The sequence below is a fragment of the Podarcis filfolensis genome (assembly GCF_964270895.1).
Source record: "Podarcis filfolensis genome assembly, chromosome: 5".
Lineage (NCBI taxonomy): Eukaryota > Metazoa > Chordata > Lepidosauria > Squamata > Lacertidae > Podarcis > Podarcis filfolensis.
Genome location: NC_139608.1, coordinates 97,774,194 through 97,802,193, shown reverse-complemented (window position 1 = coordinate 97,802,193; position 28,000 = coordinate 97,774,194). Strand labels below are relative to the sequence as shown.

The window sequence follows — 28,000 nt, the reverse complement described above, 5'->3', positions numbered from 1 at the left end:
AGGACACTCCAAGAAAAATGCCCCTCCGTTCCTCTGTATTTGTAGACCAGGCATGTCCACTTACTGCTCTGCTGGTGCAGATGAGGGAGACGCTCTTTACTAGCTACCCTGTCTCATTCCCCCAAATGGTATTCAAGCCGGGGGTAAGCTTATCAAGCAATTTTTGGATTTAGTAGAGGAACTCTTGATAGAAAAAAATAAGAAAATAACTCTCACATGCAAGTATGTCTTTTGGATGTGTGGCCATGGGTAAATTCTTCCCAAATTTATGGGACAGAGACATGTATAAAAGATGCAAGACTAGTGAAGACTGAATTGGGATTTCTGAGTAACTGCCAAAGTTCTCCCACTGATGGTTAAAATCACAATTCTCCGTGCTCCTCAGAATTCATTCATTTATTTTTAAATTCTACAAAATAACTCAAAAGTAAAAATGGCTCAAGAAGACACAAAAAGACCTTCAACCCAACTAAGCAAGGGGGCCCAGTACTTCCCCAAGACATATATAAAATAGTATCTAAGTCAAACTCAGAGTAGATCCATTGATATCAGCGGATCTACTCTGAGCATGACAGAGTTTGATAACTTTCTAGAAAGCTTATGGATGTTTTCTCCTGGGAGAAAATTCCATGTGAAAGTCTGAAAAGAGACCATGAAGACAAATTTTGGACAAACTTTTCCTAGTTGAGATGAATATTCTGGATAACATCCAATGTCAAGTGAGCTGACTACTTCTTCTTCTTCTTCTTCCTTATCTTCTTCTTCCTCTTCCTTTCCAACCCTGATGGACCCCTCTGTCCACATCTGCTCCAGAAGATCACCAAATCTCTAAAGCAGATTTTTGGGTTATTGGGGATATGGGCAGTAGGGAGAGGGGAAATCTGTTGCACCAACTATGTGTGTCCTACTAGTGGAGTTTTCTGGTCATTCAATGAATCTTTATGCACAGGCTTGGATGTCACAAATGAGATGGGAATGCCTTTGTTCAAGTTTTCCTACATAACATATAATATTGCTTATCCACTCCTGCCAGTAGCAACCAATGATTTGGAATGGAGGTGGAGAAATGCACAGGTGATGGTGTTATTATATGGGGTAAGTGATACCATATGATATAGTGCAGAACGCAACATAGGAATGCTGTTTTCCATACTATCCGTCTCCTGCAACATATATTTCTGTCAGTAGTTTCATTGTAAAAACAGTCTGTTATATAGAAACATTCTTATATGGATGTGTTTGTGCACTGAACAATTGTTAAGCAATTCATTTAATTTACTGTTTCCCAAAATTTTGCCCAATTTGTATTTGTTTTTATGAATTGGGCAGCATTAGATTATTCTACTGAAACTGACACTGGAATCATTTGATGAATGGTGGGGCTACAAAATTCTTCTATAAATTCTTCTAGAAGCATTATAGCAGTATCAACAACTTTTACTAAGAACTGCAAATGTTCTATTACATTGTCTACTTCACTGTACATTTTTTATTTCTGCATTAATATTTCCTTTTGGAATCCACCATCCTCTTGCTCAATATAAAGGCTTAGTTTCATAATATCCATATGTCAGGTAAAAAACATATTAATGTTGTTTTCTTTATTACAGTTTTGAAGTTGAAACAAATACTTCTTCAAACCTTTTGGATATATCCAACTCGATGATATTGATCCAAACATCACCGGCTAGTGGTGTTAAATTGTGTGTAATACTGGCCAGAAGGAAAATTTGAATACACCTCTTCATCAATATATGCTTGCCTGGAAATAAATATATTCAATTAATAAAAGTTCTCATAAAAATGTAAAGTTCATTCTTCATGTGTGCTGCTTACGCTTCAGATAACTGCTATGCAAAGTAAAGTAGTCACCAAAAGCATCAATAGTATCATAGAACGACAACAGGTAATTGTTATTAAGTCTGACATTTTGTAAAAACTTAGCATGCTTAAGATCACTGAATGTAGAAAATAGCAAGTTCTCTGTGGAATTTCAGTAGGATGAGCATTTTGGACCACGTGCAACCAGTTTGATTAAAACAGAATAACTCTGCCAAACTCTTGAAGATGTCTTGCACAGATCATGGGTCCATCGACCTCAGTGGTGTCTAAAACGACTGGCAGTCCCTCTCCAGGAGATATACCCAACCCTATCTGAAGATGTTTCGGACTGAACCTAGGACCGTCTACAGGCAGACCTTTCCCCAGAAGGGGGAGTCTCCACATCAGGGTTTTAAACTGGAAAGACTAGAAACCTGAGCCTAAAGAACAACGAGCAGAAGACACTACTCTATTGATCAGCTAAAAACAAAAACCAGGCTACTAGCCCTTATACCAGGCCTGACCAATGCCTGCTATTTTCTGGTGAGACTGAAGATGGTCATATGTATAGATGATAGCTTACCAGACGAGGCACATGAGGTACGTGGTATAGACACTTCTTACCTTGTCTTCTGTTCCTGGGAGAGCTGTGCATTAAGATTATCTAATGTTCTCCGAAGCTCTCGATTCTGACGCTGCTGATGCCGTTCGAAAAGCACTTCTGCCCTAGCTTCCTGAATGCGCTTTCTGTCCCACTCCGCATTTCTTTGACGTTCTTCTTCTTCCAACCTCTATGTCAAAAAGGAAATGCTTGTTATTTCTTCATAAAAGGTAAAGGGACCCCTGACCATTAGGTCCAGTTGTGGCCGACTCTGGGGTTGCGGCGCTCATCTCGCTTTATTGGCCGAGGGAGCCGGCGTACAGCTTCGGGGTCATGTGGCCAGCAGGACTAAGCCGCTTCTGGCAAACCAGAGCAGTGCACAGAAACACCGTTTACCTTCCTGCCGGAGCGGTACCTATTTATCTACTTGCACTTTGACGTGTTTTTGAACTGCTAGGTGGGCAGGAGCAGGGACTGAGCAACGGGAGCTCACCCCGTCGCGGGGATTTGAACCGCCGACCTTCTGATCAGCAAGTCCTAGGCTCTGTGGTTTAACCCACAGCACCACCTGCGTCCCTATTTCTTCATAGCCAGCAACAATTGATAAACACCCCAATCCTAACTAGGGCAATCCTCATACAATCAATATGATGTACATGTGCATGTATGTACGTGTGCAAATGGTGCTGCGCATGCCTTCTATGTTTAAACAAACCACATGCCGGTGGCAGGGTTGGGATAACTAAGACAGTGGCACAGTGGATTTCAAGCCCACAGCTCAGAACTCTGATCAAACTGCTTCCTCCGTCCTCATTGTAGGGAGGAAGTCTACCCACCCGCATAAATGTCTTAATTATGCTGGATCTGATGCAGATCAGGGCCGCTGCTGGTGAGTTTCCATGACTGAAATCTGCATATAGTTATGCTGAGAGTTGCAAGTTGCCTGCCTCTGGCATAAAGGCAAAATTCTACAGAGCCCAGAATGTGGAAATACATTTAGAGAAATCCATGCATCTGACATTACCAGCTTTACATAAAATATTTGCCAAGTACCATATGTCTCCACATAAACATATGAACCCTAATATACTTAATTATTTCTTCTGTAATTATCAAGGAGTAGACATACTGCATGTTTGGTGGGAACGTGCAATGAAATAGGAGTTTTAGTTACAGTTAAGGACAAATGTTAAAAAGACAACTCTATTAGTTCCTGTAATTATTATCTTAGTATATTTGGAAGAGGCAGGATCAGTACAGTAACAGGAAAGAGAACTATGTTATTTATAAATAGCTGTACATATTTTAATAGCACAATATAGGGGGGAAAGACACAATTATGAAATAGGAAATTAAGAGTTTGTCAAATTAAATGCATTAGCTTTCTGTCCATCTGGGCACAGTTTGGGCCTCCCCTGCTGGTGGTGTTCATCTTTGGTGACCGAGGCTAAGAAGAGAATGCACTCTAATACACCAAACCTATGGCGGTACAGGAGATCTGCTTTCTGTGCCTTGCTGGATCAATGCAGCTGAGGTGAGAGGTGTGGGAAGCCTTTTCCCTTCTCCTCCTTGTACCAACATATACAATTTCAAGTTTCCCACCCACTGACATCAATCATCTCAAGTTTCAGGGCTTACAGAGTTCTTGGTGCTTTGGGGGAACATGTGAGAGGAACAAAGGGGATTCAACTCCAAGGCTGTCCGTGGCACACCCAGTCTTCACATGCAAAGACACACAAGACACACACACACACACAGGTGTATCAGGGGCTCGCACAGGGATGTATGGACCACTCTGCTGACAAATTACACAAATTCCAAAGGCCTTTCAGCCAGACTCTGGCCAGCTACCGGACTGCAGCCTGAATTGGGCTGAGCTGATGAAGCATAATTTCATTTTTAAGGTTGTTAAGAAAATAATGAAGTACTGCTCCGGCGGGAAGGTAAACGGCGTTTCCATGCGCTGCTCTGGTTCGCCAGAAGCAGCTTAGTCATGCTGGCCACATGACCCGGGCCGTCTTAAGCATATCTGGTGCCGCGGTGCAAAGCTCCCTCCGGCGCCCCCCCCCCGTTTCCCAGAGTTTTTTTAGGGAGGACGGCACTGCCAGCGGGGCTGGAGGAGGCAGGCAGCGCCAGCGGGGCAGCTCCTCTGGTGGGAATGAGGCAGACGCTGGACGCGGCGCCTCCTAGCTCAGCTGGACACTTCGTGCTGCGGTGGCCACAGCAGACGGAGGCTCTGGGCGTGGCGCTGCTTCGGCGTGGCATGGCAGAGGCGGGCAAGCTGATGCCGGGAGGCGCCGCATCCAGCCTCTGCCTCTTCACTGGTGCCCTGCACCACTAGCCTCTATGGGTAAGACGCCCCTGGTCATTGGGTTGATGTGGATAGATTATGTAATTGTTTTGTAGTTTTAATCATTACAGAGTAGTGTTAGCAGACTTTATGAAGGAATAGTAATTATGATCTAAGTTATGGAATTATATTTTTCTTTATGTGTTACACTGTTTTTAAAAAATAAGTGCCCCTGTGCAATCCCAAAAAAATTGTGTGGTCAGGGTGGCAATTATGTTAAGTGTGAATTAGTTCTTACAATGAATTCTGGAAAACTGGTGAAAAGCAATTAAGTATTTGTGTTTTTTAAACATCCTATTTCAAAAGAGGATTCATAAGTTTCTACTGTGGCACAGTGGCAATATGAAAGTGAATACCAGCTTCTCCAGAACTTGTTGCAGCTGAACGTCACGTATTTCTTTCAGCTGATCTTGGTTCATTCCTTTCCATCGGTTAGGAATCACTCGCCCGTTACCAAAGGAACTGGCCGCTTGCTGTGGGTTTTCAGAGAGCAGGTCTCCTCTAAGCAGATTTGAAATCTCAGCTATGTTATCTTCGTCTTCTTGCTGCTTTTCAAGTCGTCTTCTTGATGCAATGTCAGCAGCCTTAAAAAAGACATTGTTGTAGGAAAAACTCAGAAAAACAGCAAACCCTATTAATTATTCCAAAAGATTTACCTTGTTAAACCATGCACAGTTCTTAATGAGTACAGCATGATATTGTTATGTTATCTAATACACTTTACTACAATCCCTTCTCTTCAGCTCACAGGACAATCAAGATAGAAAGATAAATAAATAAGGAAGACCTAAGAATGGAAACATTAGCAACTGAATTGGACTAAATGAACTGAGGAAAAGGGAGCCAACATAGAACAGAGAAACACAAGAGGATGAGAATCAGAGGTAAGCATCCTGCTGCTGACTGTTTTTACTCAACTGAAAAAAATTAAACTTGCTGTTTTATTAATTTTAGTTATTGTATTTCTGAAGTGCACTGTCAACTGCTTTCTAAAGTTGTGAAAGTAAAGGTAAAGGGACCCCTGACCATTAGGTCCAGTTGTGGCCGACTCTGGGGTTGCGACGCTCATCTCGCTTTATTGGCCAAGAGAGCCGGTGTACAGCTTCTGGGTCATGTGGCCAGCAGGACTAAGCCGCTTCTGGTGAACCAGAACAGTGCACGGAAATGCCATTTACCTTCCCGCCGGAGTGATACCTATTTATCTACTTGCACTCTGACGTGCTTTCGAACTGCTAGGTTGGCAGGAGCAGGGACCGAGCAACGGGAGCTCACCCCGTTGCAGGGATTCGAACCGCCAACCTTCTGATTGGCAAGTCCTAGGCTCTGTGGTTTAACCCACAGTGCCACCCGCGTCCCTAAAGTTGTGAAAAGTGGTATGCAAATACTATAAAGAAATAAAACAACAGAAGAAAGAGGAACAAGATGGGAAAGCGGCAAATCAATAAGCCGAAATAAAGGAAGAGAAGTGACAAGGTAAAACTCTCAAAGATTAGAATGGGCCAAAACAGACAAGATTCACTAACTGACAAGAGTTAGTAGTAGTCGTAACAAGTGGAAAAACAGAAAGAGAAGAATCAAAACTCACCCACAGCTTAAAAACAAGATAGGAAAGAACCAGATGAAATAAATAAATAAATAAAATGCAGAAGGGCCAACTAAAAGTTTAAGAGACTAAAGTTAAAAAAATTTAAAATCTGCTCATAATTCATTAAACCCCACTTTATTTTGGAGGGAACTTCCTAAGCTGAGCCAGAATAGACCAATGATTTAAACATCAAAAGGTCAAGCAAACCAAATGTCAGATATCACTGTTGTTGGTTCTTTCTCTTACTGGAATCATTCATCATAAAATACGAGCCAATTCTTAAGTCATGCAGGATTCACTTGGAATGGGAGTTTTCCCACAGGCCTGCGGAGGACTTGTCCCCCTACTCCTTAGAAGTCCTGAGTTTTATTCCAGGAACAAAAGGTTGACCACTTCCAAGGCTGGGGGGAGGGGAAAAAGACAGTGATTTGTACATTTGAAGGAAGTCTTTTTGCAGAAACTGAATGGAGATTGTTTGGTTCTGAAAGGGCCCTGAAAACATTCCATAAGAATAGCCTGTTCCATCGAAAATGTTGGATGGCCATTTGCCTTGGGGTGCTTTAGTTGAGATTCCTGCATTGCACGGGGTTAGACAATGACCTTTGGGTCCCTTCCAACTATACAATTCTATGATTCTATGAAACTCTTTTTATGTATGTTTTATTGTTAAATTGCTTTGAGATGTTTTATGGGAACAGATTCATAAATAAAATAAAGTATGTCTCTAGAGGATGTCTAAGTATTCTGAAATGTTTTTTCAGTGTCTTCTTTGTTACACTATATTACACTGAACTTGGAAAATAATAGTTCATCTTCTTTTCCCTTTTAATACTGATTTACCAGAGCTTTATTAAATTCTGTAGTAGTGATGCAAATGGCTCGTCTTGTTTCTTCATTTATTCTTTGAAGGTTCACAGCCTTTTGATCAAGTTCCATTCTGTGTTGGTCATGGAGATCATCTATATTAGTGAAACAGAATTGGACACATGTACACATGTAAATCAGTATAACTGGGGGTGGGGTGGGGCGGACACCTATTGTCTCATTCTGTTGCTTCTGCCTGTTCCTTGGACTCAAGTTTCCACGTTTACCTTACACAACCCAATTCATTTGCCCTGCTCTCCTGACAAACCAGTAACTTCTCTAAGCCCTAGATCCAGCTTTCTCCCTCCAATTAATACGCATCACATGCATATGATTCTGCAATCCAATGAATGTCTACTCTTAGGTAAATCCCACTCATTTCAATGGGACTTATTCCCAGTAAATAAGTACTGAACTGCTCCACTGCTCCAGACTGTGGATTAGGGCTGACAAAACTGAAATGTATTCCAGCCAAAAAAACCACAAAAAGGCAACAAAACTAGTATGTCAGTGAGAAGTGTTCTAAATAAAAATATGTAGGAATGCTTTTTTCTGGCATGCAGCTGAACAACTTGACGACTGTTTGGCCAGCTACCTGAGATATAACTTTCAAAACAAATTCAAAAATCTAGGTTAATTTATTACCAGCATATTTTTTATCTGCCAGTGCGTTCTCCCAATCTTTTTGCTGTTGCAAAAGCCATTCCCTTGTTTGCTCCTTCTGGAATTTCCACCTATTCTCACTGTTCAAATCTTCTCCCATAAACTTCTGCAAGCCAGATATGGTACATCGAGGGTCACTGTCTGCGAGACGAGCTGGAGTATCTTTCTTTAGGGCTTGTGGGTCAGACAAATCAAATTCACGCCGTGTTTCTGGCTGCTGATAAGTTTGGCGAAATTCATTGACAGCTTTGTTTAGAATTTGAGAGTCTCTTTTCTGTCGTTCATCTAAGATGCAGAGGATTTTGTCATTTTGTTTCATTTCAGCAGCTGGATTAAAAAAAGGAAAAAAGTCTCATTCACAACCCAGATGAAACATATACTCTTATTAACTATTTATCAATAAAGGAATTACAAACTTGTTGACCAGCATCCAAAGACTTGTATGTGCACATTTCTGACGGTTCCATGTAGGGTTATGCCAGCTGTTAGGAAGGTGAGACAGCCTGCTCCAGAGAGTCAATTTCAGACTGCAAATGCTCTAACATTGTTACCACCATGCAGATAAGTGAGAGATGCCTTTTGGCACCAAATGTCTTTGAGCTGTCTCCAAACTTTTTCTTTATTAAATGTATATCTCACCCTCCTCCCAAAGGAGCCAGGGTGCCCGTTGTATGCATGCAGCATGGCTTCCAGCTACCATTCTTCACACTTCTGTACAACAGGCTGCTGCTCTGAAGCACATGCCACCCCCAGTTGGGGGGGGGGGATCTTTTTCAGTGGCACTGCATGCAGAAGAAGAAGAAGAAGAGTTGGATTTGATATCCCGCCTTTCACTCCCTTTAAGGAGTCTCAAAGCAGCTAACATTCTCCTTTCCCTTCCTCCCCCACAACGAACACTCTGTGAGGTAAGTGGGACTGAGAGACTTCAAAGAAGTGTGACTGGCCCAAGGTCACCCAGCAGCGGCAGGTGGAGGAGCGGGGAAGTGAACCCAGTTCACCAGATTACGAGACTACCGCTCTTAACCACTACACCCCACTGGCTCTGCACTGCAGTAGGAAAAGAAGCCTCAGAATCCTCAGTATTTTTGAGTTCCCCATGTGGTCAACTGGATCACTCCTTATTTTAAAAAATGCTAAAGAACCATTCTTTTTATTGAACCAACTTGTTTTGGTGTAGAAATATGCAAATATTTGAGCAACAGAGAAAAGTGGGAGCATGAAAAGAGTAAGGATGCAATTCTAAACATGTCTACTCAGGTAAGTGGAGTTATCAGGTAATCTGCCATCTTTCTACTCCAAAAGGCCTTGCTGCCTTGGCTGATTTTCAACCTGTGAGGTTCAAAATGCACACATGGATATGTAAATACCTGGTCCACAAGAGGGGTGGGGGTGGGGCCAGCTAGGACTGAGGAAACAGCAGGCAGGAGAAAGGCTAAGTTTCCCTTCTGAAGCTGCTCTTCTTTCCTTTTTCTAACGGTCACTAGAATTCTATTACATATATTTGTAGTATTTTGAGTTGGGGGAATCTTCTAATCCCTGGATCCAGCAAATGTTAAAATATAACACTTTATAGGCACTATAACAGAAGTATAGTGTCCAGATCATGGAAAGTTATAGTACAGCTCTATTCTGCCTTGGTCAGCCCCCGCCTGGAAGATTGTGTCCCGTTCTGGGCAATACAATTTAAGAAGGATGTTGACAAGCTGGAACATGTGCAGAGGAGGGTGACCAAGTTGATCAAGGCACTGGAAACCAAGTCTTATGAAGAATAGTTGAATGTATGTTTAGCCTGGAAAAGAGGAGACTGAGGGGAAATATGATAGCCATCCTCAAATATCTCAAGGGCTTTCACACGGAAGAGGGGGCAACTTGTTTTCTCCTGCTCCAGACGGTAGGACTCAAACCAATGGATTCAAGTTACAAGAAAGGAGATTGTGACTAAACATCAGAAGGTTGGTTGAAGCAGAGGCTGGATGGCCATCTGTCACAGACACTTTAGTTGAGATTTCTGCATTGCAGGGGGTTGGACTAGATGACCCTTGGGTAACTTTCAACTTTACAATTCTATTATTCTATGATAAGCAATGATTCAAATTCCTGGTGAAGTGATAGTCTAGGCAATGGGCCATTAAGTGAACAAACAAAGTGGATCTGTGCCAGATAACAAACGGGTGGGCCACCATCCCTCAACTGGCTGTTAGTTAGAAAGACTAAAGGCCAGATGGAAGTGATCTGAGTTAGAAGCTAGAAGTGGGAAGCAACAGGCTCAGAAACCAGAGAGTCAGAGGGATGTTTCTGTTTGAATCCAAGGCTGCAGCTATGAGGTGTCAATGCTGTGAGGCCCTCTATCGTAGGCTCAGGTTGTATAGATGTGTAAATAAGCCATATATCATAAAGGCACCTCAGCCTCTGCTGTACCTTAGTCCAAAGGAAACACCACCCCTGTAATCTTGCACCACTGTGGTGGCGTGCAACAGTAAGCAGGATCTAATTTGCATTGGTGCTACATTGGGTATATCTCTACTACAAATTTATAACGGATTTACGCCAGTGTAATTTTGATGCCTTCCCAAAGAATCATGGAATGGGAGTTTGGTGAGTATTCTCAATAAGAACTCACACAACTACAGTTCCCATAATTCCCTGGGGAAAGAAATAACAATTAGACTTGTTTAAGTTTGTGGTGAACATATGTCTTTCTGTTGCAACTCCTACTGGCTGGAAACACACACAGAAAGACATATGCACCTCTTCCATGTACCTGGGGTTAAGTCCCACTTAATGGCACTTGCTTCCAAGTAGACATAGAACCATAGAATTGTAGAGTTGGAAGGGACACCAAGGGTCATCTAGTCCAACCCCCTCCAATGCACGAATCCTGCCCACAGCTAGCCCTGGGTGGAGGGGTGGAGGATTGTGCTGTTACTATTTTATATAATGCTGGCAATTCATGACTTCCATCTTCACAGCAGAAGATTCATAGAAAATGTAAGGTGTTATTTAAGAAGAAAATAGTAAGAGAACAAATTTGGATAGTTGTTTGATAAATTACTGATTTAAAACTATTAACAAATATACCAATGGTGTCATCATATGCCCTCTGAGTTGCTTCTTGGATCTTTCTGTCTTTGATTTGAGCATCCAAAGCTTCCGTGTCAACCTGTAGTTAAAAAAAAACCCACCACAAAACTGGTTCAAATGTATAAATTATAAAGAAATTACTGTATTACCAAAACTATGCATGGCTAACTTCAATACAGAAACTGCTATTCAAGATAAAGCATTTAGAAATGAACTAGTGATCAGATTATCCATGTAACTGCTCCAAGACTAATCCTTTCCTAGAACAGGATGTCATTATAAGTTCTCTATACGGGAGTAAAAAGGGTATTAATATATTTTGCAAACTCAAGACACTAGCTTGAAAATAAAGACTTGTGTTCATCTGATTATGTATCCAACGTATTTACTTCTGGAAAACAAGGAAAACATGTACATTTCCACTGAGAACCAGTGTGTTACAGAATGCTGGAATGGGATAAGGGAGACCTGTGCTTAAAACCCCTACTGAGCGGCTTGGGTTCATACTGAGAGTACAACTGTGTTCACTGTGAGCACCCTACATAACAAACAAACAATATATTAGTAAGAGATTTCTGTCCTTAAACACATTATTTACTTGCCTTTAGGAGCGTCTATCCAAACATTGCTCTCAAATGTCTAAACATGACTTTACATAGATTTTTAAGAGCATGCCACTAACACTTGACATACTTGCTTTGGGAACTACAGTATTACTCTGTTATCAGAGTAATTACAGCTAGTGATAAAGCATGGCATTTTCTTTAATCATGAAGTTCACTGAGAGGACTTTTGTCTAATCACCATTGCTCAGGTAGTGACCAAGCTTTTGTAAATTCAATGTCTTCACTGCATTTGTAGATATGACAAATGAACCGTAATTAACAAAAGATTACAAATGAAAATAAAGGTAAATATAAATAATTTTTTTTCCCTTCCAGTAGCACCTTAAAGACCAACTAAGTTAGTTCTTGGTATGAGCTTTCGTGTGCATGCACACTTCTTCAGAAGAAGAAGTGTGCATGCACACGAAAGCTCATACCAAGAACTAACTTAGTTGGTCTTTAAGGTGCTACTGGAAAGAAAATTTTTTTTTTGTTTTGACTTTGGCAGACCAACACGGCTACCTATCTGTAACTATAAATAAAATTGGGAGAGATAAAAAGCAGTCTTAGTAGTAGCTGGTGATGCGAGTTATACAATATCAGAAAGAAAGTATCCTAATAATTCAAGGAATGTCTATGTTTTTAAATTATTTTCCACGGTGTTTTCCAAATATTTCTGTGGATTATTCATAACATTTGCAATTGGGAGTTTGCAAGAAGATTTGTGCTGAAAAAGATTTATGCTGCTCATTGCTGCTCATTGGGACATTGCGGTACCATTTATTTCATGATTGTATTGATCAGGCTACAAGAACCAACATTCTCAGTAAAATCAATTTTGACATTCCAATTTCAGAAATTTACAGACAGGATACTTAAATCAACACTTTGGTCTAGAGGTCCTAAAAGCAAGCATTGCCCCTTCCCATGAGTCACTCTGCCCATTGCTAGAGGCACTCTGCCTACAGTACCAGAATTATTATTATTATTGCTATTATTTATTCCCCCACAAACGCCACATCCGTCTCCCGCATGCTTACCCCGATGGTCCTGACCCTGGCGTCAAACACCCGGCTTTGCCTCTGCAGCTCCCGGTAGCGCCTCCGCTGGAGGGCAGCGTCCTCGGCCAGGTCTTGGCGGTAGTCCAGCTTCTGCGCCATGGGGGAGGAAGGAGGCGCGTCTAAAAACCTGCAAATGGCAAAGCAACAAGTTCCACTTATATGTTTGCGCGCGTGATTGTGTGTGTGTGTGTAATATATATATATATATTTATAATCCTTCTTTCCCCCTGACAGATATAATAGCAAAAGCTAAAAACACAGGGGATGGGAAACACTTGTTAAAAAAGCATTAAACATTAATCGAATTAAAGCTATATGCATTAAAGCTATATGCATTAATGCATAATTAATAGCATTGTGCATTTAATTTTATATATATATATAAGTATGAGATTTGCTGGAGTTACATCCAAAGCAGCTCCCCCCCCCCCGCCCACCTCGCCTTCTCTCCTCCTGGGGATGCTAAGGAGGATGTCAACAACGCGCGGTTGCCAAGGGAAACAGGCCGCGCCCCCCAGCCAGGTTCTCTTCCGCCCCATAAGCCGCGCCTCCCTCTTGGCTCCGCCCACCCCGTCTCACCATCGCGCTTCCTCTCGCGCCTTCACTCTGTGAAGAACACGCCGCCCTCTTCCTTACTGGTACTTCCGGTGAATCCCCCCCGGACCAAAACACGGGGCGGGATTTCACCATAGACGCGCGAAGGCTAGAGCGACGCTGTGCTCCTCCCGATGTCGGAGTCGAGCGTGCTTCGAGTTTCTGACGTGACTTTTTAAGGCTTTGCAGGGTCAGTTACACGTGTGTCTCGGATGCCAGCGGCGCGCTCCTCCTCCTGCCCACGGGGGGGGGGGGCTCGCCTTCTCCCCCATGGAGGCGTCAGAGGCTGGACTCGCTTCGGCCAAAGGGAACAGAAACATAATGGAATACTGTTTCAACGCATTAGATGAAGTGTTTGTTTTTTAAAGCCTGCATCTCCGTACTTTATACCACAGTAGACAAAGTATTTTTATGGTAAAATTAAAGGTTACTTTTCTAGTACTGTACCCTTTTTAGGCCCTTTAAACTTGTAGTTACAGATAGGTAGCCGTGTTGGTCTGCCATAGTCAAAACAAAATTTTTTTTCCCTTCCAGTAGCACCTTAAAGACCAACTAAGTTAGTTCTTGGTATGAGCTTTCGTGTGCATGCAAACTTCTTCAGAAGACCTATTGCAGTCGTTAAGAGTCGTCAACAGGCTCATCTCAGCTATCTGCCAACCACCCATTCCCACCACCCCTCTGAGTAATACCCCTCCCCACCTTCTCACTATATAGAAGGATCTGGCAACTTCTGTTTCAGTGTATCTGAAGAAGTGTGCATGCACACGAAAGCTCATACCAAGAACTAACTTAGTTGGTCTTTAAGGCGCTACTGGAAGGAAAAATTTTTTTTGTTTAAACTTGTAGTCAAGGATAGAATTCCAGGGTTCATTTAATATATTTAGTGCATGTATTATGGTGCGTAACTGACTTGTTTCTAGTGTATATTGATTTACTGGTTGTAATAACAAGACTGTAGCGCGTAACTGGTTTATGAACAATTTAATTAATAAACAATAAACGCTAAATAATTTCGCAGCCCAATCGAAGTTGCGGCGAAGTGCTTCCCTCGTCCTGCCCCTCCGGGATTCCCCCCACCCCCGCCCGGGGCTCTCTCCGGAGTCCAGCCGCGGCCCTCGGGCGGCGCAACTTCAGCTGAAACACCGCCCCCGGCGTCTGCGCGCGCAGCCCTCAAAAACGGGAGCCCCTCTCTTGGGACTCTCGCGAGATTTTGTTCCCTTATGAAGAGCGGGGCGAGAGTGAGCGGGAGGGCGGGTGTGAGAAGAGACGCTCTAGGAAGAGACGATAGAGAGGGGTGTGTGAGGCGGCTTCTTCTCCCCGCTTCTCCCCTTCAAAATCCTTGGGCGAGGAGACCCTCGGGGCTCCCCTCAGCTCTGTGCTTATTTGCTTTGTATGATTTTATCGTGGTTTTTCTTTAAAAAAATGAGACTTACTTTCTTTTTGAACTCCCCGTTTGAATATGCTTAGCGCCACCTGGAGCTTATATTATATTATTACACATATATTTTGAACATGAGGGTGTGGGGAAAGCAGGTTACGTTATATCCACCTGTATTAAAAAAAGCACATACGCATCACTGTAAATACATACAGTATATATCTGTGTGTGTGTGTTTGTGCATATCTATATTTTTATCTACACACGCAGTCTTGAGATTCCTGCATTGCAGTAGTTGGACTAAATGACCCTCGAGGTCCCGTCCAACTCTACAGTTTTACTTAATTTTACTTCTATATAGTAATGTTATATGGCACCTATTTTATTAACTATGTTGGTAATTTCAATATCGGGTGCTGAATACTGTATTGTCACTGACTTGTTAAAAATATTACTTAGGCTGCACCCCCTGCTCACCTGGTTCAAAGGATTTAACTTGAGGGTCGGCGTGGTTAGGATGGTGCTGCAAGAAACGTGTTAAAGCGGGAACTGGACAAATTCATGGAGGATCCATGCCTCTCAATGGCAGCTACAGTGGAATTTGTGGAGGGCTGTGTTGAGCGCCAGTTTAGTAGAGTCAGATTGGTTGGAGAGGGCAGGTGCCTTCATTATTATTTATTAAATTCGTGCCTTTAAGCTGTGCTTATATTAAGGGGAATATGGGAACATGGAGAATATATATCAATGGCAGTTTATATTATTATTATTACCGTATTTATTAAATTAATGCATAGCTACTGGCCTGCCTGTTCCAGCAATGTTTATATGTTACGACTATTAAGTGTAATCCAGTGGAAGGTCTCCATTTAATGGGATTAATGATTTATGGTATAATCCTAACTATGTCTCTTCAGAAATATATCCTGTTGAATTCAGTGGCACATACTCCCAAGTGAGCAGTGTTAGCCTGCAGCCCTGGTAGTTATCGATATCATTTCTACTGAGCAACTCTCATATTCAAAGGGTTGCAGTGTTTGATTGTTACTTAAAGTGTTTATTAACTATTGAGGGGAAATTGTCTATATATTTTTCTTTCAAAAATAATTTTCTCTCCTCCCTGTAATCCATAGATGGGATACTTGCAGCTTTTGATGGTGGAAAATTTCAAATCATGGCAAGGGAAACAATGCATAGGACCGTTCAAGAAATTCACATGTGTCATTGGTCCCAATGGTTCAGGTAATACGTGAACAATTCAGACAGGCTTCTGTCCTCTTATCTCCACACTGTTGCTTGAGTTTTTCTTTATCCTGTGTATTATTTGTTGTCTGTGATGTACCAAGCAAGATTTATTGTATGCTATTTTGAATGCTAAAAGGTGGCTCACAAATGGTTTTAATGAAATACATTTTTAAAACTTGATTGGGTGGAATGTAGTTCTACCTACCCAAATTGATTAATCTATATTAATATAACCCATTGTAAACTAAACTGAATAAACTAGCCATCGAGAGAAAGTTTGCTGAAGGTTTCTCAGTTTGTGAGACAATGGCTGTTACTCAAATATCGAGCTTTGAAAAGCCTTTAGCCCCCACCAATAATGCCTTTGAGGATCTTTCCATTCTTACCCCAATATAGAATTCTTCATATCCAGTATGATAATACCTGCTAAGTCTGTAGGTGGCACATGCATTGCTGAGGTTGCAATGTTTAATCTTCTGAGTTCTTCCGAGGTATCCTCTGTGCTTTTCTCCCTTTTTTCATTGGAACTACTCTGTGACCCTTACTTTCCTCCCCGTATGCTATGCTTAAATTCTGTTTTAAGCATAAACAAGCTGTCTTATATACTTAAATTCATATTAAAACTAGAAAGTAAAATACAAGCTTATTCAACCTTAATTACTGAGGCAATACTTCACTTTATGCTGTAGAGGGGAAAAGTGGGGCTCAAAAAGAGGAGTTAACTTACAGCTGAGTAAGCTTATAGGTGGCTTTCATTTCAAAATGTTTTAGAAGAGATGGTTCCTGTCTCTTCTAAGATGGTACCTGCTATGGCAGGTTTGTATATGTTACAGAAAAATAATACATGTTTTTTTCCCTTATGAATTATTACTAAAATTAGTTTATCATTAATTTTTATAATAGTTCTGAAGGAAAAAACCTCTTATATATTATATAAACCTCTTATATAATATAATTACCCTATAAATTACCAAACCAAGACTTGGGGGTATGTGGTAATGATTTCAATGTTTTCTACAGTGAAGTCTTTGCTGTTTGTGCTTAGGGTTATCAGAAACTAGTAAAATCCTATGTTGTACTCCTAATCTTCAAGACTAAATTAGGGGAAAGAAAAGAGTATAATTTAATATTAAAATTTGGTAGCACCTCTTAAGTGAAGCGAGGCATCTATCAGTGTCATATCAATGAAGCACTTTTATGGGGTTTCAGGGCTTTCCAACTTTTTTTGGTCAGTAGGCACATTTGGAATTTTGAGGGCTCCGGTCACAAAATGGCTGCTTTGGGGTATGCGGTGTGGCATAACATAAAATGGCTGCCACATCTAAAAGAGCAGAAAGAGTACAGCAAAATGGGACAAGCGTGCCCCTGCTCCCCCTATCAGTGGGGAAAAGGTACCTCTAGCAGCCACAACTGTGCTTGCTCACAAAAAGGCGCTTTTTGCCTATCTCATCCATTCAGAACGGAAGGAAAGTGTCTCCAGCTCTGAAATTTAATGAAATGTGAGTGTGATTAAGAGAGCAAGCTCAGCACAGGAGAGGTTAGAGATGTTGAAGGAAAACAAATAGGAAAATAGTCAGGGGGGCTCCATTTTTTTCTTTAAAAATGGGGGACACCACATTTTCCACTTTTTTTAATGGACCTTCACATCTTTACAGTACATGAACTGGGCAGGAAGAGTGAGCAGACTAGTATGCATTGTGGGATTTTGAAGGGATGTTCCATGAGAACTTTTGTGGGTGGTTGAGGAGGCGCTGGCAGGGAGGCACACAGACCCCAGCAGGTGCCACGTTGGTGATCTCAGGCATACCTGCCCCACACTCTGTGGGAATTGCTGTGTGAGGCACTATTTCAGAAATTGCCTCCTTATTTGTGTATCTAGAGGTATAAAAATGTATTATAAAGAAGAAACCTGAGTTATATAGTCTCCTGTTACCTGTGCTAGTGGTTTTTAGTCATAAAAGTACAGTGCAAAACTGTTTCAACCTGTATCTATGGCTGATAGCAAATCTTATTAAAGTTCAATATGGCTTAGTAAAATGTGTGCAGAAGTATGTGCTAAATTGTGGAATTATACTAGCCCTGTTTATAATCTAACATAAAAATAATGTCTGTGAGTTCATTCTCACAACTAGGAGATAAAACATAGCTGTGGTGATACACGAGTCATGATTCTTTGCCTGGTATGAATCAAATATTAGTCAGAAGTTTTATCACACCACACAATATTTTAAGCTTTTTTTGTTGTTATGGTTCATTTAGTATTGTTAATGGTTTTGACATGCCCTCAAGGTTTCATATCATCATGTACACAGCAAGCCTTCATTGTTATTCTTGAACTTTGGCTAGGCAAATGAAATAGAAGTCATCAAATCTGCCTTTCAGCTCTTCAAAAAGTTGGGTTACCCACTATGGAGTGTGTGATGAAAATTAACTTTCAAGCTTGGCTAACCTCATTAAATTATGCCCTTAAAAAAAGAGGATAGAAAGGAATCTGAGAATAATTTCATTTCCCCCTAAATTCGGAGGGTTGGGTAGATGATACCCAACCCATAGAACCAAGAAAATCTGTTGGACATGTTTAGATGTACATACTGTCAAGGCTGTGCCAATGGATAAAAATATCTTAGTTTAAAGGGAAGTTTTTGAATTAAGAGTCTCTTACATCTGATCTGAAATGAAAATAAAGATGCTTGTGATTATCTAAACTATATTTGAAAAGGGTAATATTTTGATCTTTGATACAACTGAAGGGAAATCAAATGTAATGGATGCACTTAGTTTTGTAATGGGTGAGAAGACATCTAATTTGAGAGTGAGGCACATCCAAGAACTGATACATGGAGCACATATCGGGAAGCCGGTTTCATCTACTGGAAGTGTTAAAATGGTGTACATGGAGGAAAATGGAGAAGAGAAAACATTTTCAAGAATTATTCGAGGTGAGTGGAGTTTTTCTAAATCATGGGTAGGCAAACTAAGGCCCGGGGGCCAGATCCGGCCCAATCGCCTTCTCAATCCAGCCCGCGGACAGTACGGGAATCAGCGTGTTTTTACATGAGTAGAATGTGTGCTTTTATTTAAAATGCATCTCTGGGTTATTTGTGGGGTGTAGGAATTCGTTCATTCCCCCCCCCCAAAAAAAAATACAGTCCGGTCCACCACAAGGTCTGAGGGACAGAGGACTGGCCCCCTGCTGAAAAAGTTTGCTGACCCTTGTTCTAAATAGTGGACATGAGGTTTATATGGAAAATATATATAGAAGCTTTTCATTATATATGTTTTTATTTTAAGAAGTAATTATAGAAAAAATAAAATACATTAGCATAATCAGCAACATACATAGAAGCTTTTAAGCTAATTTGTATGGTTAAATATATAATTACTTTAAATTTTAAAATAGCTTGCTTTTTAACTGTTGTTGATTTTGATTGTTCTTATTTTTAGGTTGCTTTTTGTCTTGTTTTTAGGGTGTACGTTTATCTTATTTTGTACTGTGTCAGTTGTGTGTAAACCACCTTATGTACTTCTGTAGAAAGGTGGATTATAAAGGTGGATTATATCATATTAATACTATACTTCTGTCTGGTGTGCCTAAATGTGAATATCTCAGTGATTAGCTGTTAACGACTTCTGGGGCCAAAGGAATTTGACAGTAGAAAGCAGACCTATCACAGTGATTAACACCTTGCAAATTTTGATGGCTCAACTACCTAATTCTCATTTCAGCATAAGGCAGTCAGTGTTAAATCTTACCCCCTCCATTTCCCCCTATTGTGACCCACAAGCGCCTCCCCCCTCCCAGCCTCCATCCCACCAATCTCCCTTTTTATCAAAGGGAGGACAAGCAGGCAAAAAGCTTTCTCTTTCTTTCTTTCTTTCTTTCTTTCTTTCTTTCTTTCGCTTTATTTATATGAGGGAAGCTATTTAGGGCCAACAAACACCTTACTTTTACACAGGGGGGAAAGGGGCTCTGTCCCAGCCTCAGATGGGTATTAAAGACACCAGGAAGGGGAGAGAAATGACACAAGGACACACATAGAAGGGGAGAAAAGAGAAAGAGTCTAAAATAACAGGGCAACTTTTCCCCCTCTTACTCTGAAGAAAACAACCAGTTTCTTTTTTCATGGTGGGTAAGGAAGGGGCAAAAGGGAAAGGGTCTCCCAGCAAGAAGCCCCTAGCCAGCTCAGAGCAGCATCTCTAAATAGCACCTACCAGCCTGGCCCGCCAGCCCTACTTTAAGCAAGCAGAACCTCAGGTGTCTGCTAAGTTTCTGCTGCTGGCTGCTGCTTTCTAATTGTCATCTGCTCTTGTGATTAGTTGCCTCTGCAGCAGGTATTGGAGCTGCTGCTCACTGCAGAATGGGGGGTGGGGAGCCTATCGTGAAGGCTGCTACACCTACTCTTGTGAGTCACTCACTGCCCCTGCAGGAGGCAGCGGAAGCACTAAGAATCACTAGCTGGCTACATGGTTTCCCCAAAATTGGGATGTTTGCCAGGTGACATTTTATGAAACCATTACGATATGGACTTCAAAACCAGTTTTGGATTGATATATTGGTCCCCATCACTTGGTTAAGCCATTAATGTCAGTCTTGTCTGGTCATGCACTGCAAAGCTGCAGGTTATGAGCACCTTCTCCTTACATATTTTCACTTAGTCTAGCAATGTCTCCCCACTTACCTCCACCTTCTGAATTCCCTTGCCTCTAAGCCACATTTGTTGTTTCACTTTTGAGACTTTCTTGGGAAGGCACCAGACAGTATCCATCTTGGAAGGAAATATTTGTATGTTTTCAATCGCAGTAAAAGGTTTGGGAGAACCCAGTACGGTTAAAAGAAGACCCATGACACAAGGCATTCTTGCTGGTTTTTCTGGAGTGCTAGTAGATGACCTGGGTCTCACAGGAATGGTGAGACAACAGGCTTTGCCTCCCATTGCTTAGGAAGACGCCTGGTTCCTCCTGAGATCCATAACGAGCAACTTGTTTGGCTTTGATGCTGCCTACTTATTTTCAAAGGCATGCTTCTAAGCTTTTTGCCATCTCTGTGTAACATGACCATACATGTGAATTCATGCACTAGTGCAAGAGCAGATCTGGTAACAGGTCAGAACTAAAGACCACGCCAGAAAGTAATGAACTGTTTTCTTGGCTTGAGTAGTCATTATCTCTTTCAAAATGGATGGATTGTAGAATCTGCTCTTTCTTCCAAAACTAGGCAGTGGATCTGAATTCCTTGTTAATGACAGGATTGTCAGCAGATCTGTTTATACAAAGGAACTTGAAGAAATTGGTATAATTGCTAGAGCAAGGAATTGCTTGGTTTTTCAGGTAAATATTTGTGTTGTAATCTAATGTATCAGGAAACTAGAGCATAACTGGCGCGGGTCTCTGCAGCTTCAGAGGCATGGAAGAATCTGGGGAGTAGAATGTGTGACATCCTGTGTCCTGCAGCCTCACACCCATTGATAGATTGGAGCAGGTACTGTATTAGCCTTGTATTTTAGCACCAGTTTAGCACCCATGCAGTGAATTGCGTGCAGAGGAAGGATAGAGTGCTCTGCCTTTGCCTGTGTCTGGCATAGAAACCAAGCAGGGCTACCAGAGGGCAAAAGCCGCCGCCTCCTTGTTCAGCATAGAAATGTGGCGAGCTGTTTTCAGCTCCCAGCAGGCTAGTAAACATTTTTTGGAGGCTAGTAATTTAGGCTTACTTACAGAATAAGTTCAGAAGCTTTTGTTTCCTTTTAACAGTTTCTGCTTAACTACACTAGAATTGTGGTTAACATTAACTCTGGTTAGTTGCATTGCATGCCATAGTTTGAACCTATAATAATAACACATAAAATGACAATGTGAAGAAGCTCAGTGTTGGAAAAGCAGAAACAAAAGCTTCTGAATTTACCCTGGTCATAGAGGAGGAGGAAATGGGGGATGCACAAGACCAAAGGTAGTTGTGGTTTGTTTTTGCTTGTGCATGTCTTTCTAAACCATAGTTTAATGTAGGAGTGAGAAACTTCCAGCTTGCTGGCCTCACCAAGTCCACCAGGCTTCACAGATTGGACAGGCTGTTTCGGACAAACTAGCCACCTTTCCTGTGTCTGATGTTAAAAACTGCAGTTCCCAGGATTCTTTGTGTGGTCAGGAAAAGGGCTTTGAATGTACTTTACATGTACGGTGTGTATGTGGCCGAAGTTTGTTCCCAATTCTTTAAATCAGATGATGGTGTCATATGACATGCAAACATGGTCTTTGTTTTTAATCCCTTTCTCATTTTTGTTGCTGGTGACAAGGTTTTGCTTCAGTTTTAATGCTTTGTAATTCTGTAGTTTGATCCTACTTCACTGTAGGGTGAAGTTGAAACAATTGCTATGAAGAAACCCAAGGAAAGAACTCTACTTTTTGAACAAATTAGTCATTCAGGAGAACTTGCTGCTGAATACGCAGAAAAGAAGAAGAATATGCAGCAGTCAGAGGAAGAGGCACAGTTTAGTTATAACAAGAAGAAAAATGTTGCAGCTGAGCGCAAACGTGCCAAGTTGGAGAAGGAGGAGGTAATTCAAAGAATAGCACAAAACATTTGGCTCTTAAAGTTTGTGTGCGAAGTTTAGCAATATTGTTTTTGGTTCTTAGGTGGTGTTTTTATTGTTTTCGGTAGAAATTCATGATTTAAATCAGTGTTTTCTAAATAATTTCCCATTATAGAGATTTAGCTCATAAGCATAAGCACCAGCACTATTGTGCCAAAATATGCTTCCTCTGAATTCACTTTAACTATTTGTGCAGAAATCTTATAAATCAGGTTTCATTTGACATTTTTCTTTGCTTCTCCTGGTTCAGAGCTGAGAATCATGTGTCTGGTTCTTCTTGTTCAACATTAGAAATAATAATCAACTAAAACAATCAATGGCTCTGCAATATCAGCAGTGGTGTAGTTTCTAAGGCAAAAGGAAAAGAAAATGAAAGAAAAATAAACTGCTCTGTTTGTTGTCCCAGTTTCTCCTCAGCCCTCTTGCTGCTTCCCTCCCCCTTCCCCCATGGATCCAGCTTCCCCTTTTTCAGTGCTTCCTTGGCAGCTGCTTTTCCTACTTCCCAGGCCCACCTTTTCTTTTTCAGCCAACATACTTACTCTGTCTCCACTTCTCCTTCTGTCCCTGCCAACCAAACACCTGGTAATGGAATCTGTCCAATCAGAAGGGAAGTAAGTGCAAACAGTGAAAGCTAAGTAAAGAAGAGCTGGACCTTGGGCATGCAGCAGGAGGAGCGTGCACAACGGGGTGTGGATTGGCCATACCCACAGCAGGCATACAGTTTCCAGAGGTTTGACCATAAGAAAACCTGGCCCTTGGACCAAAGAAGGTTAGCCATACCTGTTTTAAGAAACAGAAGAGACTTTCTGGCCTGCTTTGGTGCAGATTGAAACTGTGGCCCTTATGGCAGGCATGCCAGTCTTCAACCTAGACCTGGCTTTAAAGTGTGTATCCCTGCTATGGATCTGGTCCTATTCCTCCAACACCTATAAACGGTTGTGACAAACTAAAGAATAATATAATTAAACAATTTTCAAATAATATTGCTATGGAGAAGGCAAAACCTATGAATGGAGTATGTTTCCTTTCCAGCTCTGTTAACCAGTGGCTAACATTTTATCCATATCAAGGTGGTGAGTGTTGTAAGACAAGAGAGGCTGGGAGAGAGAGTTGACAACAATGCCTAGGCCATGCCCCTGATAGATAGTCAAGGCAGAGATCAGGGTAGGAGACCTTCCTTCTCTGATTCACACATACCCAGCACTCAGAGCTTGGGCTGCAGCATGGCCATATGGTGGTACCCATCTGCCCTTCACCCCTCCCCCCACAAAAACCACTGAAACCCTTGGTATAGTGATGTCTATTAAGAAATTTCTAATATTTACAAATACTGTTTTAAGGGTTTAAATATATTGGCTGCATCTATAAATCACAAATTATTACTAATATATATTGTATGTATATTTAATATAACTGAAATAAATGCAAGTTTTTTGTTTGGCACTTTGCTTTGGTTGTTTATAGGCAGAGCATTACCAGATGATGTTTGACAAGTTAAGGGAATGCAGAGAGAAGCTGCAAATGTTCAAGCTGTATCACAATGAACAAAAAATTAACTTTCTGAACAGCAAATTGGCTGCAAAAAACAAGGATATTGATTCTAACAAAACTGCTGTTTCCCATGCTGAAGATGCAGTGGGAACCAAGAAAAAAGCGCTAGGAGCATTAAATAGAAAACAGCAGCAGATCGAAAAAGAAATAAAGTAAGTGCATAAATTAACATTGTTGGGAAATGTTTGTTTCTACCCATCTCTCAGAATGCTGTGCTACACCTAATGGGTGTTGCTGGTATGTGAGGATTTTGTTTCCCCATTTTCACGAGGCAGTATAATGTGAAATGCTTTGAGTGGGAATACTTCTATTTATTCTCTTTTAGCTCTCCAGAGCCAGCCTGCTGAATCTGGAGATTATGCAAAGCCTCAGTTTCTATTTACTGACCAATATTGCTAAGAAGCTAAAATCCTAGAGGAGTTCAATATATATTTTTAAAATCTGATTTCACCCCTTCCCTTGCCAATCCCAACTTCTTAGCATAACAGAAGAGTGAACAGAGCCTTGAAACCCAACCTTATGCCATCACAAAACAGGACTGTCCAGGGCCACTTTCCTGACATTTCAGAATATGAATTCCCGGATTCCCCTTACTCCGGTTAAGGGCAAGGGTTCTTCTAAACCTATCAGCTCTCTACCTAGGGACCTGGGTAGAAGTGAGACATTTCTTCCTGAGACTCGAGAGCCTCTCTCAGGAGACACCTCATGACTTAGATAAGGAGAGAGGCCAGGGGAATGATTTACCCAATGAGGAGGTTAAGGGAGCCAGATTATTTAACGCCTTGGCTTATCCTCAAGGCCATTTCCAATGTGGTTATGTGCTCTGCTTAGCCAGTTCCAGCAAAGGCACCATCCAGGGCAGCTTCAGTCTCTGCATCTGTCAAAGTATCTCAGAAGGCAGCCTCTTTCCCTGCAATATTAAAGGATGTAGCAGAATCAGAGTGAGCCTCCCCCTTGAGTACTTAGAAATCAGATGTGTCCCAGTGTATTAGATTAACCAGCTGTGGGCTTTTTTATATGGGCATTGGGCAGAATTTCCAGGTAGATCTCTGGGTGATTTAAATAAAGTAACCCACTAAATGGATGTCTCCTTATGCCAACCTTGAAGTCATATTCAAAGTAAGTGGACCAATGTTTATTTGTCATGCTGTGGGAAAACGTTGATGACTTTAATGGAGCCTTTCAAAATTCTTTCTTGAATTCCTTTGAAAAGTACTTTGTTCAAAGATCAAAATATATCCCTTTTTAGGTCTCTGGAAATTTTGCTGAATCAAAAAAGACCTCAGTATATTAAAGCAAAAGAAAGAACCTCTTACCAAATAAAAAAAGTAGATACAGCTAAGAAAAATTTAAGAGATCATATTAAAGAACAGGCTAAGATAGAAGAAAACAAAAAAGAACTAGAGACAGAGCTGATGGATATTGATAAAGCTTGGAAAGCATATGAAGAAAAGGTTGAAGAGGAAGCACTGCACCAAGGGAGAGATGTTTTGCTGGAAGAAAGTCAGGTAAATTTCAAAACAAGCAGAAAAATGCTCAAGCTTTAACTTTAGGTAGCTTTAGACATATACTTAACACATCAGGAGTTCGTTGTTTTCATTTTAAATTATTTTTAATTCATTTTTGGATTATTATTTCTTAGCCACATAAATCAGGAAGTTGCTGCAGTAGATATTCATTATCTTTTGTATGTAGAATATTAAATGATGTTGGGTTTTTTTGTTTCTAGTGTCCCATATAGTCCTACATGTTATTTTTAAAAGTTAATTAAAACCAGAAATAAAATAACTTTAAATACCTTAAATGGACAATGATTTGGAAAATTCAAGCTATAAAATTACTACATGGTGGATTTTTTTTTAAAAAATAATATTTTACTGATTGCTCTTGAGCACTTTATAAACTTGGTAAATAGCTTTTATGAAGCAACCTGGTAATGTATGTCCGATCTTGTGTCCAGATACGTAAATATAAGGAGCTGAAAGAACTAGTTAGGAAAAAAGTAGCTGTATTGACTCAGCAACTGAAAAAACTGCACTTGGAGCAAAAGGCAGATGAGGACAAGATGGCATTTGAGCAGCGGAAACAGAGAGAAGTTGAGGTACTTGTAAATAATAACAAACCAAAAATTATTTTGGGGCAAGAGTTGTATTCAACCTGTTGGCCCCCTTGGTTTTCATATTTCTATGTTAATACTGCACTTGCTGTGCAGTTCAAGAAACAGTGTATTTTCATGCATTCAGTTTCACTAACAAACAGCACCAAGGCAGTTTTTCTCTGCCCTCCCTATTGCATCTAGTTAGTCCCGTAAAGAATAGTGATCGATGAAGATCCCAGCACATAATAGTCCTCCAATGATCTTTGCATGGCAGAGTTGAGGAAATTGAGGATGGAAACCTCAATTGTTCTGGGAACAAAACGGTGTAGTAGGAAGGCAACTGGATAGAGATGCAGCCTTCAGGGGAAAAGGGAGCTGGAGACTGAACAACTGCAGGTGTTCCTTCATGAGACTGATTATCTAGATCCACTACAGTCTGGGTTCAGGCCCAGTTTCAGAACTGAATCAGCCTTGGTTGCCCTGATGGATGACATTTATTGTGAGAGGGACATGGGAAGTGAGACCCTGCTACTTTTGCTTGATCTCTCAGTGGCTTTTGATACTGTCAACCTTGATATTCTCCTGGACTGACTTAGTGGGATGGACATCAGGCAGTGTATGACAGTGGTTCTGCTTATATCTTGTCCAGTAGTGTGTTAATAATTTTTTTATAAATAAGTGGGAGACCAGGGAGAGGAAAAAGGAGCCTTACAAGCCTTTAGACACAGCTCTGGAATGGGAAAGTTGGCAGGGAAAGGAGGAGATTGCTTTGTGAGCTTCACAGGGGGAGAAACTTGCCTGTTGTGAAAGATGCTAACCTGAAGAGCCTTAGGGTACCAGGGACCCACCAGGCAGACTCTCAGGTAAATGAATGCTTTGGGGCTCTGAGAGCTTCCTCTAGCAAACTCACAATGTTTCCTCTAATAGACTTTTCAAAGCGAGATCCTTCATTCTAAAGCCACTAGCATTTTAGAGGTAGAAGAGAGACAGTTTGTTACTGTTCGTGGCATTGATTCTCTCAAGCCCAGAAGACCTGAGGATGTGTTTCCAGTACAAATGGGCAGTGTTACGTAGATTGTCTTCTGAATCATTGGCTCTGTTTGGGGGAAGGGTTAATATGGTCATCTGTCATGGATGCTTTAGCTGAGATTCCTGCATTGCAGGGGGTCGGACTAGATTACCCTCCGGGTCTCTTCCAACTCTAAAATTCCATGTTAATGGTTGATTGGATGCCAAATTATGCCCAAAATTGTTTATTCAGCAGCATTGCATCCTGAAGTTCTTTCAGTTGGTGGGAGGGTTAAGTACAGAGTGCTTTGCTTTGCTCTGCCTCTGAAGTAAGTCATAGGAGCAATCCATCCCCTAGATAACTTCCATCCACTAGGGAGAGAATAAGGGTAAGCTTCACATTCCTTTTTGATAAAGTAGTATCTTTTGACATTCTGTTTTTGTTTAGGCAAGTATGAAGCAAGTTATGGAACAGATAGAAGATCATGAAAAGCGGATAGAGAAGTTGACAGAGTATAGCAGCACATGTGTGTATGTATTTATAAAATCTGATTAAATTTAAATTCATCACTTTTTGCACAAACATGAGCTAGTAGATTAAAATATTTTGATAGTTCTTTGTTTGGTTTTCCCCATAAACCTGCTGTCAAAATAGTATATTAAAGGGAGAGCATTGCATGCAAATCTACAGGTGTATGCTATATAGTTTTGAGATGTAAACTGGCTTTCTGCATATACCCAGGTAAACCCACAGAGCTCTGGAGTGGGCTGAGTTTCATAAGTTGACTGGGGATATTATTTTTAATACATATAAAATTTATATCCTACGTTTTCTCCCAAATGAACCCAGGGTGACTGTCAGGACACTGTCAGAGGCTCCTGGCTGGTTGCCCTCTTTCAGCGGGTCTAGGAAG

At 41.1% G+C, this 28,000-nt stretch overlaps 2 protein-coding genes across 10 annotated transcripts in view; one reads left to right on the top strand and one right to left on the bottom strand.

Annotated features, from left to right (window-relative positions):
• Positions 1-380: 380 nt before the first annotated feature.
• Positions 381-13,549, bottom strand: RIBC2 (RIB43A domain with coiled-coils 2). 4 transcript variants are annotated; one of them, XM_083615938.1, is made up of 9 exons: positions 13,069-13,171; positions 12,611-12,758; positions 10,963-11,044; positions 7,867-8,211; positions 7,198-7,316; positions 5,129-5,356; positions 2,446-2,612; positions 1,642-1,762; positions 381-1,026 (listed from the first exon to the last, which is right to left on the bottom strand). In XM_083615938.1, exons 2-8 carry the CDS (start codon positions 12,728-12,730, stop codon positions 1,681-1,683), a joined length of 1,143 nt encoding a protein of 380 aa, XP_083472064.1. In that variant the 5' UTR covers positions 12,731-12,758; positions 13,069-13,171; the 3' UTR covers positions 381-1,026; positions 1,642-1,680. The 4 variants fall into 4 exon arrangements, with proteins under 4 accessions (XP_083472064.1, XP_083472065.1, XP_083472063.1 ...); XM_083615939.1 differs by lacking the exons at positions 381-1,026; positions 13,069-13,171 and adding an exon at positions 13,393-13,549 and having other exon boundaries at positions 1,587-1,762; XM_083615937.1 differs by lacking the exon at positions 381-1,026 and having other exon boundaries at positions 1,587-1,762.
• Positions 13,550-14,413: 864 nt separating this feature from the next.
• Positions 14,414-28,000, top strand: part of SMC1B (structural maintenance of chromosomes 1B) — a gene marked incomplete at its 5' end in the record, with an annotated part of 39,082 nt that continues 25,495 nt past the window's right edge. For 2 of the 6 annotated variants that reach the window (XM_083615531.1, XM_083615530.1), the window contains 8 exons: positions 15,734-15,842; positions 18,596-18,784; positions 21,061-21,173; positions 22,190-22,393; positions 23,894-24,132; positions 25,230-25,488; positions 25,941-26,081; positions 27,535-27,617. In XM_083615531.1, the coding sequence (XP_083471657.1) occupies positions 15,734-15,842; positions 18,596-18,784; positions 21,061-21,173; positions 22,190-22,393; positions 23,894-24,132; positions 25,230-25,488; positions 25,941-26,081; positions 27,535-27,617 (1,337 nt within the window). Of the gene's footprint in view, positions 14,616-15,453; positions 15,582-15,733; positions 15,843-18,595; positions 18,785-21,060; positions 21,174-22,189; positions 22,394-23,893; positions 24,133-25,229; positions 25,489-25,940; positions 26,082-27,534; positions 27,618-28,000 lie in introns of those variants that run through there. The other 4 variants (XM_083615527.1, XM_083615528.1, XR_014548616.1 and 1 more) reach the window with 4 other exon arrangements.

Coding starts and splice junctions, on each gene's coding strand:
- RIBC2 (XM_083615939.1), bottom strand. CDS start 12,730: ATGGCGCAGAAGCTGGACTACCGCCAAGACCTGGCCGAGGACGCTGCC. Junction 11,045..12,610: donor CCAGGGTCAGGACCATCGGG/GTAAGCATGCGG, acceptor TTTTAACTACAG/GTTGACACGGAAGCTTTGGA. Junction 7,317..7,866: donor GGCAGATAAAAAATATGCTG/GTAATAAATTAA, acceptor TCACTAATATAG/ATGATCTCCATGACCAACAC.